This window comes from Hemicordylus capensis, chromosome 1 (assembly GCF_027244095.1).
Source record: "Hemicordylus capensis ecotype Gifberg chromosome 1, rHemCap1.1.pri, whole genome shotgun sequence".
In the NCBI taxonomy this organism is placed as follows: domain Eukaryota; kingdom Metazoa; phylum Chordata; class Lepidosauria; order Squamata; family Cordylidae; genus Hemicordylus; species Hemicordylus capensis.
Window position 1 is genome coordinate 398,547,731 of NC_069657.1, and position 21,419 is coordinate 398,569,149.

General features: G+C 41.0%; 1 protein-coding gene across 2 annotated transcripts in view; it reads right to left on the minus strand.

Moving 5' to 3' along the window:
* Nucleotides 1-3,880: 3,880 nt before the first annotated feature.
* Nucleotides 3,881-21,419, minus strand: part of BTBD9 (BTB domain containing 9) — a 247,791-nt gene continuing 230,252 nt past the window's right edge. For both annotated transcript variants that reach the window (XM_053305173.1, XM_053305168.1), the window contains exon 11: nt 3,881-5,496. In XM_053305173.1, the coding sequence (XP_053161148.1) occupies nt 5,329-5,496 (168 nt within the window). In that variant the 3' untranslated portion in view covers nt 3,881-5,328. The remainder of the gene's footprint in view (nt 5,497-21,419) is intronic.

The following is a 21,419-nucleotide window of genomic DNA, read 5'->3' on the forward strand; positions in this document are numbered from 1 at the left end:
ACAACCAGCTTGGAGGAATGGTGTACTGTGGTTGGAGGGCCAGCCTGCTAAGTACAAGATAATCACCAGTTAGCTCTTTAAAAAAGAGCTAACTCCTCTTCGCTCAGTTAGCAGGAGTACAATTGGAAAGCTCCGGAAGTTGTGCTTCTCCAACATGGAAGGGCAGTATTTTCATTATGGGGATGGTAATGCACAATTTCATTGAAGACATATTGCAATCCAGACAAAATGAGGTGCACACAAGGTCCAATTAATACCTTTTCACAACAATGTGTAAGCCACTTTTCTACAGCTCTGTTATACAATGCCACAGTAATGAATGGATGAAGGAACCTCATGCGTGGGGCTGTTACTTTCATATGTTACTAAAGGAGTGATTCCCATGACACTCCATAAAAGTGCAATTAATTCCTTAAGTGCCACTGAAATATAAGAGACTTGCATGTAAATTTCTTCTCAGTTGTGTTCACGAAATACTTCTTCACTTTAAATCTTTCTGGTGAAAACTTAGAAAACAAGAACACTTGGAGACAGTCAAATGTTTACTTCTATGACGGGGAAAAATCATTTCCCTCTGTGCCTTTGCTTTAACACAAAATAAACCTGTGTTTTTTCTTTAAGAGAAATCTCAACCAAGCTTCTGTCTTACAGGACTTCTCAACTATGCTTTAACACCAGAACTGAATAACTCCAGGAAAATCAGTTTTACAAATAAACCATGGTCTGGTTCTGATGATCCAACAAACCAGTTTGTTGGGACCACAAGGGAGTGTCAAGCACACACACTCTCTCCTCCTCACCCTGGCACAGAACTGCGATACAAGGATCCTGAAGGATACCAATGTCTCATCCTGGATTCATATCTTGGTTTGTAAACTGCTGTTAAACCACAGTTCCCAGGTTTGGACAACACACAGAGCTGTGATTTAGCTCTGTGTGTTGTCCAAGCTCTGTGTGTTGTCCAAAATATGTGTGCATATTTTCTGTTCACCATCTATCTTCCTTGTATCAATACCTTGAAAACAGAAGGCTAATGGCACAGAATTATACAAGGCAATAAATGTACACTGCAGGTGTCTAGAAGAGTACACAACATGGTGAGTTAACTGTAAAACTGCCACACCCATTATCTTATTTTCTCTTTAAAAACTTATAAATATTAAAAAGGTCCCAGAGAGTTTTGTTTTGAAAATTTGAAAAATTGATGCCAAAATATTTTAGAGAGTTCATAAAACAAGTCATTATCAGTGGGATGACTAAAAGGTGTGTTAGACTGAGTAACAACATGCAAAGAAACTCTTATTTATTATATAAATGATTTAAGATTTTTCTCAATAGTGGCTGATTAGAATACCTGCTCTGTTATATAAGAAGTTTTTACCACTTCTGAAAGATTACACTGAAGCTCTCTTAATTAATGAGAGCTTTTTTCTTTTTCTTTTTTTTTAGTAAAGCATCAAAGGGCAAAATTGGAAGTAATAATATTAGAAAAGCAGTTTGTGGCTTTTAACTACAGGTTGATTTTGTTGCATTTATTCACTGTAGTGCTCAAAACATCTTACCATCACATAATGATATATTAAAGCAAATTTAATATTACCTTATTCTATGGAGAAATATAACTCTCTTTTCCTCTCCCTACCCCCCCCCCCGCAACCTAGATTCTTACTTCCTTAATGGAAAAAGGCAGACACAAGAATGCTTAGGGGGGAGCTACCCTTTCCTATTTCACAGGACTCTGCCGTTATCAACACAGAAAATTTATACACACAAAAAAGAAAGCTGTTATCCCATCTTCCAGAACTTGCATTTTTCTACTTTCCCCTTCTGCAACCATAATGCAGCACCATGCTCTATCAGGTAACACCTTCAAGCTACGAGCCTTCTCCCTATAGCTAGGGAGTCAGGCAGCTCGTTTCATGCATCCAATATGCACCTTATAGGATCAGGGCAATAATAGAGTAGGACCTTGGAATCTGTGAGAAATGCAGGCACTCACCACTGTTTCTGAGTACTTCGAATTACACAGGCCTGCTGGTTAGAAACGAAAGTCACAACACAGTCTAAGCAGGGTCAGCAATCTATGACACGTGTGCTACATGTGGCATGTAAAACGATTTTGAGTGGCACTCACAGCTGTCCATGCCCACTGCCCAAGTGTTGAAGATGCTGGGCCAGCAAGACATCCCTCCTGGAGCCACACCCCAATGACAGCAGTCCAGGTTATGGCTGGAAGCTCCTCTGTCCCTCCCTCAACAAAAACCCTACACTACTGGAAGGCTTCTTCCTTTCTGACTGCTCTTCTTTCCCCCTGCTCAGCCAGCCCGGCATGGCCTGCCCTCCTCCAAGCCCAACTGCAGCTCCATTCTCTTGCAGCCATCCCTTAGGGGTGGCCAGGCCCTTCCTTCCTTCCTTATGTAACACACTTGTATACCGCCCAAATGCAAGTCTCTGGGTGGTTTACATCAAAACAACAGATAAAAAGATCCAAACATTACAACAATTAAAATTTAAAACATTAAAACTATTAAAAACTCAATTAAAACAATATCTAATTAAAAGCCTGGGTGAACAAATGCGCCTCGACAGCCTTTTTAAATGTTGTTAAGAGATGGGGAGGTTCTTGTTTCAGCAGAAAATGTGTTCCAAAGCCTCAGGGCAGCAATGGAGAAGGCCCGTCCCCGAGTAGCCACCAGCAGAGCCAGTGGCAACTGCAGGTGAACCTCTCCAGATGATCTCAATGGGCAGTGGGGTTCATAGCAAAGAAGACGTTCTCTTAAATACCCAGGGCCCAAGCTGTTTAGGACTTTATAGGTTATAACCCAAACCTTGTATTTTGCTCAGAAACTTATCAGCAACCAGTATAGATCTGGTTAGGGTTAAGATAGGAGAAGATAAAAGCAGAGTCTGAGCAGCTGGGCCCAGCTGCGCTTTAGCTCTCACCAGCCTGGTTGCTGCCACTACTGTGCCCTCATCTGTTGGCTCTCATGCTCTAACCAGCGGAGCTGCTTGTCTACCCCCTCCCTCATTTTCATGGTGCATCCAGGGGGCAAGAAGCCCAGAGGTGCAAAGGGGTGTGTGTGAACAAGAGACTGGGCTGATTGTAACAAGAGAGCTGATGGATGGAGTGCAGCAGCAGCCAAGCTAGCAAGAGCTAAAGCACAGCTAGACCAGATTGCTCAAGCAATTCTGTCTCTTCCACAACAGAAGGGAAGGCCTAGATGCCCCTACGCTGATCAAAAGATGGCAGCAAGAGAAGGAGCTGCAGCTGAGCATGGAGGAGGGCAGACCATGCTGGGCTGGCTGGACAGGAAGGAAGAGGACCGGTAAGAAGAGTGGAAAGGGAGGTGCCCCTTCAGCAGTGTAGGATTTTTTTGACCAGAAGATGGAAACTTCTGGCCACAATCAGGGCCACTGCCATAGGGGTACAGCTTCAGGAGGGAAGCGGCATATGAAACCATGAATAAATGAAGGTCTGGCACAACATTTCTGAAAGGCTGCCGACCCCTGGCTGAGAGAACAGCTTTAGGGTGGACCTCTCTTCTGCATCCTGATATCTGAATTTGTCTGTCTATCTGGATAACCACTTCATTTTCTAATCTCCTGAAGCACCATGCAGCACCCAAATACTGGTCTCTGGGTGACTGTACTGTACTGTTCTTCATTTCAGTTTTCTTGCAAGCTTGGTTAGACAATGATGGATGAAAAACACGTAATTACAAAAGACAGACCAAAGTTTTGTTGTGCTCGACTTAGAGGTATCAGGAAAAATGAGAAAGCCCCTTTCCTTTGCTGCTCTACAGCCATAATGCTTTCTATTCCTTTCTACCTTTATTATGAACAGCATTCAGTAGAATGCAATCATTTCTTTTAAGCAGAGTCACAGGTGACAACAATGTTATTTATAAGACACTATAGTCAATACAATTTGCACCAAACTATTACACAAATTTAGAAAAATCAAGTTGACAATAATGTTCTCCAAAATCACATATTTCAAGACAAATGCATTTCATTTTCCTAATTAGAGGAATAAATATTTTTGTGTAAATACACAGCCACTTCCACTCTGGCAAATGTACATGTAGCACAAGTGAATGTTGCATGAACTGGAGGTGGCAAATACTGTAGGTAAAAATGTTCAGAATAAACAAACAAGTAATCTGATTAAATTACAAAGAATAGATAGTGCTGGGATGTAAATTACATAAAACATAAAACAAATCCAACTATAATATCCAAATTTGAATCTGTATTTATGGAGATTATACAAAAAGCTTCTTAGAAGTAAGTGTGTGTGTGTGTGTGTGTGTGTGTGTTTTAATTTCTAATGGAACAATGTACTCTTGTTTTTTTAAAAACAAATATGACAATAAATAGCTGGCACTGTAGTCTCATATCCAAGCAATACCAAATCTACCTGAAATATTGGCTGTTCACTAGATTTCTGTTTTCCCAACACAAAAATTTTAGATATTAATCTTTAGATAATTAAAACCTGCTTTAATAATTCATAAAACAGTCAATATTTGCTTCTCTTTAGGAACCTATCAGTTTTACAATGGTAAAAAGTGACCATTTGTAACTTATTTCAGATAGCTAGAATTCCAACACAGCCTATGCATGACCTCCTTGTGGGGTTTTCCTTGCGAAAGAGACTAAAGGAGTGAGATTATCACATGCCTGCCTCTATCAAGAAGATCTAACTGACGATGGCATGATAAACATAGAAGTATTTCAACTGGAAAAACGCAAGCCAAGAAACAGATCTATAAATATATACACAGAGTTTTCAAACAGCTTACAATTTACAGAGAAATATGGATTAGGAATAAATTAAATAATAAAAATAATATGTCTTCTTTAGACAGATTTTCCATAAACATTCTCAGGGAAGACCTATTTCCCAGCAGGTGCCTTCTGAAGGCATATACAACTGCTTCTTTCCCCCACTGTTCATATGGCATGTCTGTGTTACAATTTGGCTTGGTTTTTGTGTTTGTTTCCTGCAGCTCTACCTGCCTGCGTTAGGTTAAAGAGGTAGGGTGTAAATATAAGAGACTTGATGCAAACTGAAAGGCGATTTCCCCTGCCCCTCAGAACGTCCCGTTTTGAACCAAGTGGAAAGTGTGTAGCAGCGCCATTGTGTCTTTGGGTAGCCTTCTCCATTTGAACATCTCCAGCTGCCACTTATGGTCCCCTTTATCCACACGGAGAATGAAGAGGTGCCTATACAAAAAGATGGTACACATTTTTATCATGGCACTGGAAATGCTCTTCTCCGCAAATGCAAATACTCTTCTCTGCTCTCTTGTATGGTTGGTGAGCTTATGAATGTGAGGTGGATCCTGGGAGGGAGTGTACAGAGCTGGTGCTTGAAGCTCGAGGTGGGCGGGATGCCAGCTGCTGCCCACCTGTGCCCACATCTTCCTCACTAACCTCTTCTTTGTGAGCAGTAGTTTGAGCAGGGCATTCAAAATGCACACAGTGAAACACCTGAAAAACAAGAGAATGTGCACTGGTAAAATGGAAGCACCACAGTAGTCAGAACTAAATGGTACTTGGGCAGATTGGAGGAGTTGTAGTAAAGAACTGACAGGCTGTAACTCTATGCATGCTTTTCTGGAAGGAAGGCCTACCAAATTTCCAGACTTATTCCCAAGTAAATTCTACTCCAACTCAACTTCTGAGTAAACATGCATAGCATTGGGCAGCAGAACACATAATTCTACATTACAAATGTGTTCATTCGTACTTACTAAGACAAACACCATAGCTGAAATTCTAAGAATCAGAATACATATGAGGCAAGAGATTTGTGACAGGCTCTCCTGATAAATTTACCTTTGCTAAATTTTGCTGATTTGGATTGTGGGGAGGGGAGTTCACATTTCCCTCCACCCTGCAGTAATTTCCCAATACAGCCCCTCCCTCCAGCAGAACTACTATTAGCTGTGCAAAGGAAAAAAACACAGAGATACTTGTGGTACATTCTGTGCTGTATGTTCTTCCCTTCACAGCTAATAGAAGCTCTAGTGGGGTAGAGGAGGGATCAGCATTGGAGGATCAGCACAACAGCTCCTATCCAAATCGGAGCCTACTGCTGCTTTTAGTAAAAGACATTGGGAGATCCAGTCATGGATACCCCATGACACACACAGTTTGTCTGTGTATTAAAAAAAAGACTTATAAGCATTTATATTTGACAAGCTTAAATATGCTTTGATTCAAAGACTGCAAGTACTGTTATGTTTCTCAGGAATGAAGGTTCCACCCAGATTCAAAAGTGACATTTTGAGCTGCATATCGAAATAAAGCTGATTTAGGGTGCAGGAGAGGACAGTTATGTGGTTTCTAAAGCCTCTGCTAAGACACGTCCCCTTCTTGCTTTATCTCCCTCTGCCAATGACTCTAGGTATGCTCTTTCATGCACAAGTTGTGCAGCAAGGGAATGCACAGCCTCTGAACAACTAACAACATCACTAAACCCTTTTCTTTACAAATTTCTCAACATTTCATGGCATGTTTGAGCAACTAAAAGAATGGGACTGACTGACAGGCTGCAGGGAGGGGCAGGAGGATTTGTGGGTCACTAATTATACCTTGTGCCTCTGACACTTTATTCTACCTTGTGCCTGTGATACTTGTGTAACTGATTCCATGCTACGACGACAATAAATGTGTCATCTAGAGAAAAACAGCACTTTTCAATAACATTCTGATTGCTCAGAAAATACTAGAGCCTCCAACAATAGCACTAGCCTGAGAGAAGATATGTGGATCAGATGGTGCAAATCAAAACAAAATCATTTTTAACATGCAAAGCACTGCTTGTGCAAAAAGACCTTTAACTATTTTTTCTCAACATTCAAACTGTATAGAGCCCAGGTAAGCAACTAGTTTTAATGGAGGACTTCCAATGGAAAAACATAGACAGTGGTGAGCCGGGTACATCCCCAAAGTAGACTGTGCAATTCCCACATCTACAACTCTCACTCATTTAGCACTATCCTTCAACCTATGGATGGGCAACTGGAGGCCAGATTATACCCCTGAGGGAGCTGGGGCAAAGGGGACTGGGGCAGCTGCGCAGGGGTCTGCACATACAGGGGACCCCACTCTGTGGGGCACTCACACAAGAAGCCCTCCCTCCCTGGCTTCTTCAAGATAGGGCTGAGAGAGATTCCTGCCTACAATCTTGGAGAAGCCACTGCCAGTCTGTGAAGACAATACTGAGCTAGATAGACCAATGGTCTGACTCAGTATATGGCAGTTTCCTATGTTCCTATGTTACTGGATGTCTGCTCAGTTTTAGATCCGCTCAGGTTGAATCAGGAAGGCTCCACTCTGAATGCATGTGTGCACACACTGCCTTGATACTGCTGCCCAGAACAAAACTCTTTCCGCATACAGATGAAAAAAAAAATTAGAGAGAACACTGATCCAGATCTCAATGATAAGATCTCCACTGTACTTCAAGAACTTTCTGTCTCTGGGTCCCTCTCTGCAAAGGCAGATTATGGAAAGGGGGAAACCAGCAGTGGGGAGGCTCACTGGCATCCAGGAATCCTGGCACTGGATCAAGTTGATTATAAACTGTATCTAAATTCTGGGGAAAGTTTGGGCTCATTGCCAGTTCAGCTCATCTTGAAGTGGCTAGGGTTTTTTGTTTGTAACAGTGGGGAGTTCATTTTGGACTGCATCTCACCCCCTTCTAAATTCTGATGCCATCACTTATGTTAGTTATCAGGTATTAGGAATTATCAAAGGATGAGAAAAACTGGTTAAAAAACTTTTAGATGGAAAAACTGGGTCCTTAGGCTTTGAGCATTTGTATATTTTCAAAAAGGAAGACCTTTTGGATGTTCTCTACTTCACCTCTCATATCTTCCAGCATTTCACCAATGAAAATAGGGACATGGCTGTGAATGTGTAGGGGCTATGGCTGAGCAATCGGAGGGGTGTGATGCACAATATGTAGGGGGTGTGGCCAAGCAACCTAGGAAGTGTGGCAGGCAGTTTTGACTACAAGCATGCCACCAATGCAAAGCAGGCAATGGTGTATGCAAAGCACATTATTCCAGATTACCAAAGGAGATAAACCAAGCCCATATCCTCCCACACTTCACAGATGAAAATAGGGATACACTTGTAACAACCAGTTCTCATAACAAAAACTGTACAGTATTTACTGTTGAAGTCCTTTGACACATCGCTGAAGACTGGATTCCACCTGCTCTATGCTGTGTACTGCATAGCACCTTAGTGCTGTGTTCATTTACATGTGGGTATACTAGTAACATGATACTTTCGCCCATCCACTTGGATTTAATCTCTAGAGACTCTGTTGAGGGAGCTGAACCCTGAAGAATAACAAATCTAGCAACTCATGTGAAAAAGACTGAACAAGACATCTCCAAGAAGGAAAAATAGGGACAAAATAGAGACAACGATTTAGCAAGGACAGATTCCAGAAACAATCCCTGATAAATATGGTCTGTTGGATCCTATGACTTCTATTTGCTGATGCTATATGATATGGTTGGGGAAGTCCTGATTTTTTTTTTTAAAATGTTTTTCTAAAAGCAAGACAAAGTATTCCTTTCTGATCTCATGCCACATATAGGTGAGGAGGTAGAAGTATCGCTAAACAGGCCCTCATTGGCCCTTGTAACCTGACTTTAAAACAACAAAAACCCATATTTATATATATTTATTCAAGGCGTACCCATCACTAATGCATGGCTGCTCTCGTGAGAGTTCATGAGCAGCTGCCTGGACAGTGACAGGGGGTCGGGAAAGGAAAGCGCCGGCCAGTGAGGGAAAACGCCGGCGGCAGGCAGGGAAGGAAAGCGCCGGTCAGGGAGGCCGGCGAGGGAAAGTGGACTGGGAGGGGGAGATTGGACTGGAGCTGAAGAGAGAGAGGAAATGAAGATGGGGAGGAGAGAAAGGGAGAACTAGGGGCGCAGATGCTCTGTGCCAGATCAACTAGTTTTTACTTATTATTAAATTGTCCTTAAGGTGTTTTTTATTTTATACCTAAAATGAAAGCACATGTAAATCACATGTTTTAAAAAATGTATTATTCAAGTTATACTGCTTAGTAAGATTTTACTGTAAAATAATATTTTAGAAAATGCTCCTCTGTGTTGATTTGATAGCTGTTGCCAATTAACTCCACTGAGTGACACTGGCAATGAATAAATGAGATCTGAGCAGTTTTCTAAACAGCCTATTTGACATGACCACCTTATTCCCCTTTATTTGCAACTTTTTTTTGTATCCTTAAAATATTTTCTTGAACCTCTAATATTGATTAGAACCTCTTACAGTTGGCTTTTTCCAAACTCAGTTAGACCTCAGGAAGTAGGAAACCCGAAACCAAGTTACAGGCATACTATTTATTTATACCAGACCATTAGAATATTTTTCCTTGGTATCTTTTTTTTTTTAACTGCAGCCTAGAATCATATTAGCCTTTTAGTGTGTCATGATACTTTTAAGACACATCTTCACTGAGCTGTCAACTCTCACCCCCGCATGTTCTTGAAGTTCTGAATCCATGATCCCCAAAGCTGAAGTCATGAAGCCAGGGCAGCTTGATTCATGGTATTATTTGAAATTGCTTTCTGAATATGCAAAGTGACCTATCTTTAGGCTTAATAGTGGAAGGTGCTTATTTAATGGCTGTGGGCCATCCCAGCATCCAGGGATGGGAGTCATGCTAAACCTATCTGAGTTGGTCTGAAGGAAGCAGTTCTGTAGTTTGAATTAGGTGGAAAGAGATCCTATATTTCTGCTGGCAAGAAACAGTTCTGAGGACCTGCAGGGATTTACTGTGTTTGCTGCTCTGAGTGCCTGCCTGTATCCTCATACTCAACTTGTATCTTTATAAACAAACATATATTACACCAACATCACAAGGCTCCAGTTCTTCCCCCTTAAGAAAATGAACCCCATGGAATACTGCTCTATGGTATTTAATAGTGACTGGGGAAGTGGTGAATATGCAACTTTATCATTCATTGAAAAAGAATTGCTATTTTTGTTGTGACAAAGAAGCACAAACATATAAGAAAAGGAGGGAAAAGGAACAGAGATGGAGCTTTCTTGTTTCCCTCCTGGTGCCAAAATCCTCAGATATTCTTCTCTTGTTTGCTTTTTGTTGGATGTTCAGCTGCTCCCTCTCAATTTTCTTGGAGAGAGCTGTCTATATTTACATGTAACTTTTTCTTCAATTGTCAGGCTTCTTTCCACATTTGCACATGTGTGGCTGGGCTGTTTGATTAAAGACACTCCTCAAAATACTGCAATTACTTGTACTTTTGATTTTTTGAAAGCAACAGCTGTTGTCATTTTTTCAGCTGCCACGACCAGCAACACAATTTGGAAAAACTGAATATCGTTATTTGATCAGTTATCTAGAATGTATTACTTTCCTGAGAAGGCAGAATGATTAATGAGTACAACCTAGGACCCAAATCAAGTGCCTACATGATGTCATAATGTCACTACACTTGCTACTTGATCTCTGAGAGGGAGAAACAGCCGACAAAAATGATGCCAGAGGGGCAGCAGCACATGGAGGTGCGTGGGTGGGTTGGTTGGTTGAGTAACTCAATTGCCAGAAAACCACTTGAAAAAGGTACCCTTGGCATTTTCTCAGAAGTTTTTTTTTTTTAATGTCTCCTAGATGCTACCCTAATATATACAAACACAAAGATCTATTTGTGTTTGTAAATATTAAGCATATTCATGATTCATAAAGGCAGAGCAAAGGTTTACTGTTGCCCCACATGTAGAAGATTTTAAATATATATATATTTCAAGGTGTAAAATGGTCTCCATTAAGATGTAGTAGCCATGCATCATGTGCAGGAAGCCAAAGAGATGAGAGTTGTACACCAAAGGGATATGCCTTAAGTACTAATGGGGAAAGAGGCACTGATAGTAATGATCAATCAGGGATATTGCTGAGAGTTGCCATAATAAACCAATGACGACAGAGCTCAGGGAAAACAAATTTATTTCTTTTCATAGAGAGAAAAATGAGAAGCCATAAAATAAAATGAATGAAATTTTCTTTAAATGTTGAAGCATGCAACTATGTGAACATCAGAGACCAAAGCTCATAATAGATGAGCGGAAGGAGAGCGAATAAGGAAATGGATGAAAGAATCTGACCATTGAACATTTAATATTCAAATAATAAACAAATATTGAATGAATGAATGAATGAATGAAAAGAGCTGGTCCATCATAGTGGCTAAGAGACTGAGCTACAGTTTAAATCTTGCCTCTGCCATGAAATCACTGAAACAGGCCAAAGCAATCCCCTCTCTTTCATTCTCAGTTTCCCCATCTGCAATATGAACATTACCCATCTATTTTACACAGTTGTAAAATAATGAAAAAAGATAATGTATGTGGCATGCCTTAATTACTTTAAGGCCTATATAAATGTTTAGTGGTAGTAAAGGTAAAGTGTGCCGTCGAGTCGGTGTCGACTCCTGGCAACCATAGAGCCCTGTGGTTGTCTTTGGTAGAATACAGGAGGGGTTTACCATTGTCTCCTCCCGTGCAGTGGGAGAAGATCCCTTTCAGTATCTTCCTATATCGCTGCTGCCTGATATAGGTGTTTCCCATAGTCTGGGAAACATACCAGCAGGGATCCGAACCGGCAACCTCTGGCTTGTTAGTCAAGCCATTTCCCTGCTGCTCCATTAGGTGGTAGTGCTTTAAAAGCAATATATGCTCTCATTTTATTCCTAGACATGATCCAACAGGTTGCATAATATGCAGTCCTAATTCTAAAATAAAAGACTTTGTCCTAGAGGTCATCATAATCCTATTTTTCACCCCCTTCCAGCCTTTAATAGTAGCCGCAGTCCATGGTGTGAATAATACATTTTAGGAAAAAAAGAGGGAGGCATTTTTACAAAGCATTTTACCTGCTTTACAGAGCTGCATTTTCCTTTGCCCTCAGTCATGCTCCCACCCTCTCCTGTCCTCAAACCAGTGGGCTCAGATCAGCTCTGAATGATTGGACAACAATTCTAGTCAGAGATCTGCCTGCCTCCGCATCTCAATGTACCATGTACTACAGTATATAAGTCCAAGCAGTTCCTATCCAGTTCCTAACCCTGTCAGCAAGAAAACTGTTTAGTGCTTCCTGCCAAAGCAAGTTGTAGAGTTTTTACTAACTAGCAGTAGCTCTCGTTGTACTCAGGCGTAAAGAAAGAAGGAAGAGAACAAGCTTAGTGGTGCATATAAAAAATGGCAGCAATGATTTTCTTCCATTTTCTTTTAGAAGTTAGCATTGCGTACAATACATGGGAGCATATTATAATTTGAAAATTATGGTAATTGCTTCATTTGGCAGACCAAAATAAGTATATTCCAGTGGCCTTTGAGAGGAAATGTTTTTTTAAGAAACCCTTTCTTGCCCAATGAAGATACATATTATACATATAGGAAAATAAATCTGGGAATTACACAAGAAATATGCCTCCTAACAACTACTTCTTTATAGAGAGAATAAAAAATCATGTAGAAATGAGTAGAAGGAAAAAAAGAATGAGTGTGGATTGAAACATGACAATAACACTAAAAAAATTTGAGGGAATACACAAAAGCATACCAGTGTTATATATATATATATATAAAAATAAAACAAGTGTGGGAAAACCAGAAAAGATGTGTGGCAAGATGAGGGGTATATAAGAGACAGTGCTACATGGCATAAATGATGCCAAATAGGATACAAACCAAGCAAGGTTTTCAGATATGCTCAATAGTTGAGGATCTGTTCTGGGTGAAAATGCATGAACCTCTTCCTCATCCAAAATTTCTTCCCCATTAATTTTCATTGAGGGGAGGGCAGCCTTTTTATGCACATATCCTTTTACTTAAACAGACTGGGTCTCTCAACTGAAGGGTATTTGAGCATACTCACACATCTGGAGCAGGAAGATTTAGGACAAAAAGAATAGTGAATATTAAAAAGGTATTGCTGGATCAAGCCAACATTAACTGAAGACAATGGGAATTGTATGCTGCTTTCTCTAACTTCAGCATATTCAGTTGAAGCAGATCAGAACCACCAACACATGATTATTTTCAGCTTAAAGGATTCATCAAAAGGTAATGCATTTTAGAAGAATGTGGCAGAGATATAAGAATTCAAATAGAAACAAAACAGGAAGGCAAATGAATGTACTCAATGGTACAGTAACATGTGCCTGCCATCTAGTAATAAACCAAATAAGAATAGAAGAACAAAGTTGATGTGAATCTGCACTCTGGTGCAAAATACAATCCAACAGCATAGGTAAGATGCTATCACCATCATGTGTGACAAAAGCTTATGGAAGAGGGATAAAGCACCGCTAGTTAATAAAATAAACTGCAATCCTCAAAGGTAACCCTTAGAGAGAGTTACAATAATCTAAGCGGGAGATAACAAGGGCATGGGTCACTGTCATTAATGCCTGCCAGTCAAGGTAAGGGCATAATTGGCGAACCAGATGAAGCTGGGCAAAAGCACTTCTGGCCGCAGCCTCCACCTGCTGTTCAAGCAGGAGGTATGAATCCAAAAGGACCCCCAAATCCCGAACAAGCTCCTTTGGGGGCAGCACCACCCCACCTAAAACAAGGTTCACATCCAGCTGTTGGCTGATACAACAGCTTCCAGGCATCAAGTAAGCACAGAAACAGCATCCCCAGAATGGTCTGGGATGGCGATACACAGCTGAGTATCATCAGCATATTGATGGAATCTCACCCCAAACTGGGAAATGACCTGACCCAGCAGCTTCATATAGAAGTTAAAAAGGACCGGGGCAAGAACTGAACCCTGGGGAACTCCATAAAAGAGTGGCTATGGGTCAGAGCACCTGTCCTCAATGCATACTGACTGGACACACCTGCTAAGGTAAGAATGGAACCACTGTAAGACAGTGCCCTGATACCCAACCCACGCAGGCGGTCAAGAAGGATAGCATGGTCGATAGTGTCAAAAGCCGCTGAGAAATCTAAAAGGACCAAGAGTGGGACACTACCTTGTCAAGGTCCCGGAGAAGGTCATCTACCAGAGCGACCAGTGCTGTCTCTGTGCTATGCCGAGGCCTGAAACCCAACTGATAAGAATTAAGATAGCTACTTTCTTCCAAGACCCTCTCGAGCTGGGCACATACAACCCTCTCTAACACCTTCGCTAAAAAAGAGAGGTTGGAGATCGGTCTATAGTTGTCAAGGACCTCAGGGTTTCTTCAAGGGAGGGTGAACAATTGCCTCTTTAAGGGCTGCTGGCATGAAACCCTCACATAATGAGGAATTAACCAACTCCTCTAACCAAGAATTAACATTCCCACCGGCTGTTCTAACCAGCCAGGAGGGGCAAGGGTCCAAGCAACATGTTGCCGCACCCATACCCAAATGAATTGTGTCCATATCCTCGACCAACTCAAAGGTGTCCCATGTAACATCACAAGGCAGAATCTCCTCTATCTGATCGGATCCTATAGAAGTAGAGTCCAGCTCTAGCCGAAGGTGGGTGACTTTATCAGCAAAGAATCGAGCAAATAGATCACAGCGGCCAGACTGAACATCTACCGGATCCACTCTCCTAAGAAGGGAGCGGGTAATCTGGAATAAGGCCACTGGACGAGAGTCAGCTGATGTGATAAGAGCGGAGAAACAGTGAGATTTCGCCGTTCTTATCATCCTAGAATATTCTCGAATATGAGCAAATAATCACATTTGCTCATCTTCGGCACCAGTTTTATTCCAACGATGTTCCAAGCGTCTTTTGGTCTGCTTCATCTCCCTAAGCACCGCAGAGACCCAAGGGAGCCGGCATCCACGAACCTTAAGAGGACGCTTGGGAGCGATTTCATCTAACGCTTTCATGACCTCGATGTTCCAAGATTCCATGAGCTGCATCGGAGAAACGCCCACCAGTTTGCAATGAATGTCCCCAAGAGCCTCCTGGAATCTGACAGGATCCATAAGGCACCTGGGGCGGACCATCCGTGTTGTAATGCTGTCCCGGTGGAGACAGGGGGCCGCTACAATATGCATATTAACCAGAAAATAATCGGACCACGGCAGGGGAGAGATAACAATGTCTCCCATGACCAGATCCACCTGCCATTGCCCCGAGAGATAAACCAAGTCCAAGGTATGTCCACCCACATGAGTCGGGCCCAAAATGATCTGAGATAAGCCCATGGGAGCCACAGAGCTCATGAACTCCCGGACCATCGAGCCCCCATCAGGAGCCAGAAGATTGAAATCCCCCAGAATCATAAGTCTAGGAGTGATGATGCAAACTGTTTTGAGAGTACATAAGGAACCAGAGCCTGCAACAGAAGGTATCATCAGCTTCAAAGGCATTGTTAGAAGCATCCTAAAATATTGCTAAAAACATAATGCATTCTTTATTTCACTGTTCAAGTAGAAAGATGGGAAGCAGATGGTGGTAGTAGCCATACAATTTCCAAAGGAGACTGATAAAATGCTAAAGAAAATCAAAATCATGATGAGCAGGTGATCAAGAAATCCAAGCATCCAAAAATTAGAAAACTTCATGCTTACATTGGATAGCACTGGAAATGCCAGAAGATTAGGAAATTATTACTATTCTACAGGCATTTGAAAACTTTGCGGAAAGCAGGAAAACTGCACAAGACTGGAGAAGAGCACATTTAGTATTGCAATTAAACAGAAATCAGGGTGCTGGTTTTTAAAAACAATTGAAATAGTTTATCCAGAAAGACAGGTAGCAGTCAAGGCACTATCACACAGAAAAGATAATTATGAAAAACAGAGACATATTTTAATGGTCATAACTAGCACTTCAAATATAATTGGCCCTACAAAGTTAATCTGCATGGACTATCATATTTTTGTGGATATGTAGGTTATCCAAATTTTTTGCAAAGGGAAGTGAGGTGCAGGCTTTCTAGCAAGATATTTAGACAGACCACTGCATTCCTCTTCCCACCGCCCTTCTTTCCTGTTTCTCTCCCTGCTGCCCCGTTGCCTCATTTCTCTGCCCTCCTATCCTGCTGCCGCCCCCATTTCTCTTCTCACCTCCCTCCACTGTTGCCCCCCCTTCCTCTTCCCGTCCCCCTATTTCTCTCCTCTGTTGCGCCTGCCACTAGGGAAGCATTCCTCCTGCTTGCCGCCACCTTCTTCCTCTCTGTGCCAAGCAGCTTCCTTTCTGCAGTTTCCAATAATCTCTGTAGTAGAAGAAAGTGCAGAGAGCAATTGGGTGTTGGTTTTCCCTTTGAATTTTAACCCTAATAATTTTTGAGCTCTAGGCAAAATTCATTAATATTGTTTTAATGGTTTTAATGCTGTTTTAAAATATTGTTTAAATTTTTTAAAATTGTTATAATGTTTTAAACGTTTTGTTTATGTTTTAACTAGTTAGTGCAACCTGCCAATCAACTGTATTCTGGCACCTGCCATAACCACAAGTGATATGGAAAAATTAGGTGAATAAAGTACTGTTATACTATACGGATTGGCTGTGGCTATCTGGGACGGAAACTAATCCTAAGTAGCCAGTGGTATCGGTTTATTATAACCATGCATGGTTTGTGTTTATGATATATGACAGTTTATTAGGTTTGTCAACTGATAAGAAAAGCACTTTAGTTGCTTCATCATCTATGTTTTAACCAGTTCATGAATTGATAACATAAAAGATTTATATATCACCATCAATATAGATGCCTTTCTGTGATAACAGAAGGAAAGCTACCATGAGGAGAAGAACCAGTCGGAACAGGAACTCTAGAAGGCTGAGGACGGACTGTTCTTGCCCCACACCCAGCATCTCTCTCAGCATGAAAGGTGAGCCAGAAGCCACATTCCGTCTTGGCCTGGGGGAGGTGAGGCCCCAGCCCAGTTACACCTAGCGTTGGCACTCGCTTCTGGGGGGGGGGGGCATTTTCCTGGATGCCAAGGCCATGAAGGCCAGCAACCAGTGCTTTTAATTACACATCTCTCTCAGCTGAATCTGCAGTATCATTTCTATGGCATTGTCTAATTTACTGTAAGCCCTTGGGGATCTTTTCGATCGAAAGGATGGGGTATAAATCTTTAAAACAAACAAACAAACACACAAAATTTGGGGGTTAAAAAGGACAAACACTTGAAAGGTAAAGTGTGCCATCGAGTCGGTGTCTACTCCGGGCGACCATAGAGACCTGTGGTAGAGATGTGCACGGAACCGGTTGGCCCGGTTCAGTTCATGTCCAGATGTGACTCCAATGTGATCGGCCAAGTCTGGTCTGGTCCCCATCAAACCCTCCCCGCCCCCGGTCTGGTCCAGACACATTCGTTGGTCATGTGGTTGTCTTTGGTAGAATACAGGAGGGGTTTACCATTGCCAGCTCCCACACAGTATGAAATGATACCTTTCAGCATCTTCCAGACACTTTACATTACAATAAGACACCAGAATTAAAATAGTTTCATAAATAAGTAAGTGTGCTTGGGATTCATAGCTCCACTGACTAAAATTTAACCTTGCTATTAATCAAGAACAAAATCAGTTAATCTACTGATCCAAGCTTCTAGTCCTGCATATTACTTTTTCAGATAACGGCTGACATCCAGAGCAGCCTCCTAGTAGCAAGAAAGGAAGGCATGCCAGTGCAAGGAAGAGCTTTCCTAGCTGCACTGAGTTGTGAAGGACATTGCGAAGAACCTGTTATCTGTAGGCTCTGGAAATCAGACAAGTTGAGATGAGCGGTATTATCTTTACACAACTTTGGGGGGAAGTGGTAACGCCAGCTTAGCTACATAACCAGAGCTTGCAGAAAACTAATTTTACTAGAGACCATATGTTAGATGTGTTTAAAGAGAGACTAGATTAGTTGTGTAATTGGCATGATTCTATCTGGGGTTTCCACCTTAAGATTTGAGATAACTCAGGATTCTGCCCCATTACGTATTCTGATGTGATATATATTCACTTGAACCAATATTGATGGCAATCTAGGAAAAAAAGTGTAGGCATTATAATTTCGTAATAGTGCAGTTTATGGGGATGGATAGAGGGTATAATAATAAGCGATATAGGAAGATGCTGATAGGCATCATCTCATACTGCATGAGAGGAGGCAACAGTAAGAGCCTCCTGTATTCTTCCAAAGAAAACCACAGGCTCTGTGGACACCAGGAGTCGAAATCGATTTGACAGCACATTTTACCTTTTATAATAATAAGAGGAAGGTATGAGGGCCTTTGGTTTTCATTAGTGGCTCCCACAGCATAACTGTAATGTTCAAAAGGTTCTTTCATGATCCCAGTTAGACCAAGAGCACTGTGCATTATTTGTGATACATTTCTATACACTAAAGAACATTACATGAAAAATGTTGTAACACTCACTGAATTTTTTTAAAAAACCTGATGATCTTAGCCTCTCACTCAGAAGTCTACTAGGGCTGATTTTCACCATGAAGTGTGGATTATGAGAACACTTTTCTGAGCAGCAGACTGGCCAATACAGTAATTGTCTACAGTGCATTTAACTGCATGTTTACTGAAGTATTTGATAATGGTCATTGTGAACAACAGGATGCTGAACTCTGTGGAACTATGTTCTATACTAGGACTGATGACCACCATGATCCTAATTACTACATACTGTAAATACAGACATGTTGTATCTAAGCAAATAAGTATTTAGTGGGGTGGGGTGAGGAAAATAAATCCTAGAATATGCAGCACAGGAAGGATGTTTGCTATTGAGTAACCTCTTAACAGTTCTAACCACTGATTAAATTCTGAACTTTACACTTCACAATCGGTAAATGTTTTATTCTTTTATCGTGGGAAACAGCACAAATGCTTGTTGACAAGCAAGCAATGCATGGATAATACCAATCGAAGGTCATCACCAAGTTCAATTTATGATCTTATTTATAATTCCTCATTATATGAAATATGTATGCAGGAGCATGTAATATTACTGGCTTTATAGACATTAATCTGCTCATATATAATATTCCAACAGGTTAAAGTGCTGCCTTGGTTCTCTTTTTGTAGGGGAGGGGGAAGAAACCGACATGCACAGAGACAGTTTAAAGGGGTAAATAATTTACCTACTTGCATTTGTGGCTTCGACCTTAATAGTGCTATTATTTATTTTGTGATATGACATGATTCACTTTTTTACAGGAATAAAATATATCAGCTCCCTTTCAGTAAAAGGATCGTCTAACCTGACTGACAGGTATAAATATGCTAACCTATATCATTATCTTGGCTCTGATTTCCAAGACATAGCTAGTTAAAATTCAGCAACATTACCAGATTGGTTTTTAAAAACCAGTTTTACAACATTCTTGATCTTCAGGCTCCAGAGTCCATGGCTCCATTTCAGCCTGCTTTTTCTCTGTTGCAGCGTAGCCTATATGCAGACAGTGATGTCTCTGAGCTTAGAAGTGAAAATAGGATAGCAAGTATTGTGACTTTGGTTGCCCAAAGTTTCTTTCATTATGTGTAGCCAAACTTTGGCTGCTAGTAACACAGCAGAGAAAATAACTTGCTCTTAACTCAGTCCAGGGAATGCACTCCTACAAAGATATACATGCTCATAGAAAATTAATGGAATGCACAGATGAGTAAGGGAATGCAAAATTCCCAATAAAGAGAAAAAGTAGCATAGAGGCTTATATGTCAGAGGAAAGATTCCAGGATCACACAAAGCCAAGTACCATAGAAACAGTATTCTGGGAGAGCCCCTTTTTTCTGACAAGAAAAAAAGGGCTTTCCCAAAGAGAATACAAGGTAATGATTCTGGAAATATTTACTCATTTATACTCAACTTCGACTGTGATTCCAGGGGACAGATAGGAATTGTTAACACAACAGTAAAGCCAGAGCAGCATGATGTGAAGAGTGGTGTCTTGGTCTAAGAGACCAATGTTCAAAAACCCTCTCATCCAATTGACCAGTCACCATCACCCAGTCTACTCTATCTCACATGGTTGTTATGAAGATGAAGTAGAATAATCCCCCATACATTGCCCTGCGTTCCTGGAGGAAGAATGGGATACAAATATAAGCTCATATACTGAATCAGACAACTGGTCCATCTACTGCCAACACTAGAAGAGATTTTTCAGGGTTCCACATGCAGGTTTTTCTCAACACTATCTGTAGATGCCAGGGATTGAATGTGGGACCTTCTGCATGCAAGACATATGCTCTGCTACTGAGCTACAACCTCTCCATGAAATATGAAAAACAGAGAGAAGAAAAAAAGTTATAGTTGTACCTTCGGATAGTGAAAATGCAATTTGAAATGGACATATTTAGAAAGTTTCAAGAGAGGAGAAAGATTGTGGTTAACATCTCAGCTATTATTCATATCTTTCTGAATAATTTGAATTTTTGAAGATGTGAAGCAAGCAAGCAAATAAATAAAGTAGCGAGCAACTCTTGCGAGCCCCATAGTTAAGTAATAACTGACTGGCTCATTATTTGATTCAAGACTTTATGCAGAATAGTACTAATTATAGATACTTTTGGAAATTTAGAAGTTATTGTTTCCCCTTATTTCCAGATTCATGTTGCAATTCTAATGCATTAGAATCGTGTGATCATTTTTATAAATGTGCATGAAATTGTAACCATAGCCTTCTTGAGCAACATTCAGCCATATTCTACTGAAGGCCATGCTAACAGTATAATTATACTATAGTGATCAGCCTCCCCTCCCTCTAAAGAGTTAACTGGAAGTGAACTCTTGTCTTGATTGACAGGCTGGTAACCTACAGAGATCACCTAAACAGTCCAACAGGGGTGGGTGGGTGGAACATAGAGAGCTGTTGCCAGGAAGAAGGGTGGTCTTTGTTGGAGAGAAGCGGGTGCAGAAAGGCTTAGTGAAGGGCAATGGAGTTTTGCTCCCTCATGGTCGAAGTCAGCATGGAGGTTTCTCTCATGGAATAACTCTGTAGATCCTTGAAAGAAAGGACTGCAGGAAGCTTGTTTCTTATCAGGAATTTGGTGAGTTCAAGGAAATGGGGTTCAGCATAGGGAACAGTTAGTCAGATTTTGCGTTAGAAACTTATATTTCTCTGTGTGTGCTTCTGCATATTCTGGATACTGTTCTATTATAGTTTACCAGCAACATAATTGAAATAAGAAACACTAGACCATGCTCAATACACCTAGGGTGTTGCAAAAGTGTCTGTAAACATTTTAAGAGTGCATTAAGACAACCTATTTTTGTGACCTACAAAGTATGTATGAGTGTATATAAAAGCTGAGAAAGCCTCAGATGGAGGCAGTCTGTAGTAATTGAATAAAACTGTGTTGTTGTTTTTTGAGTTCTTCTCTTTTTACAAGCCTCTCCAAGTTGGTTTTTTTCCCTCAGGAAGAGCAGGGTTGAA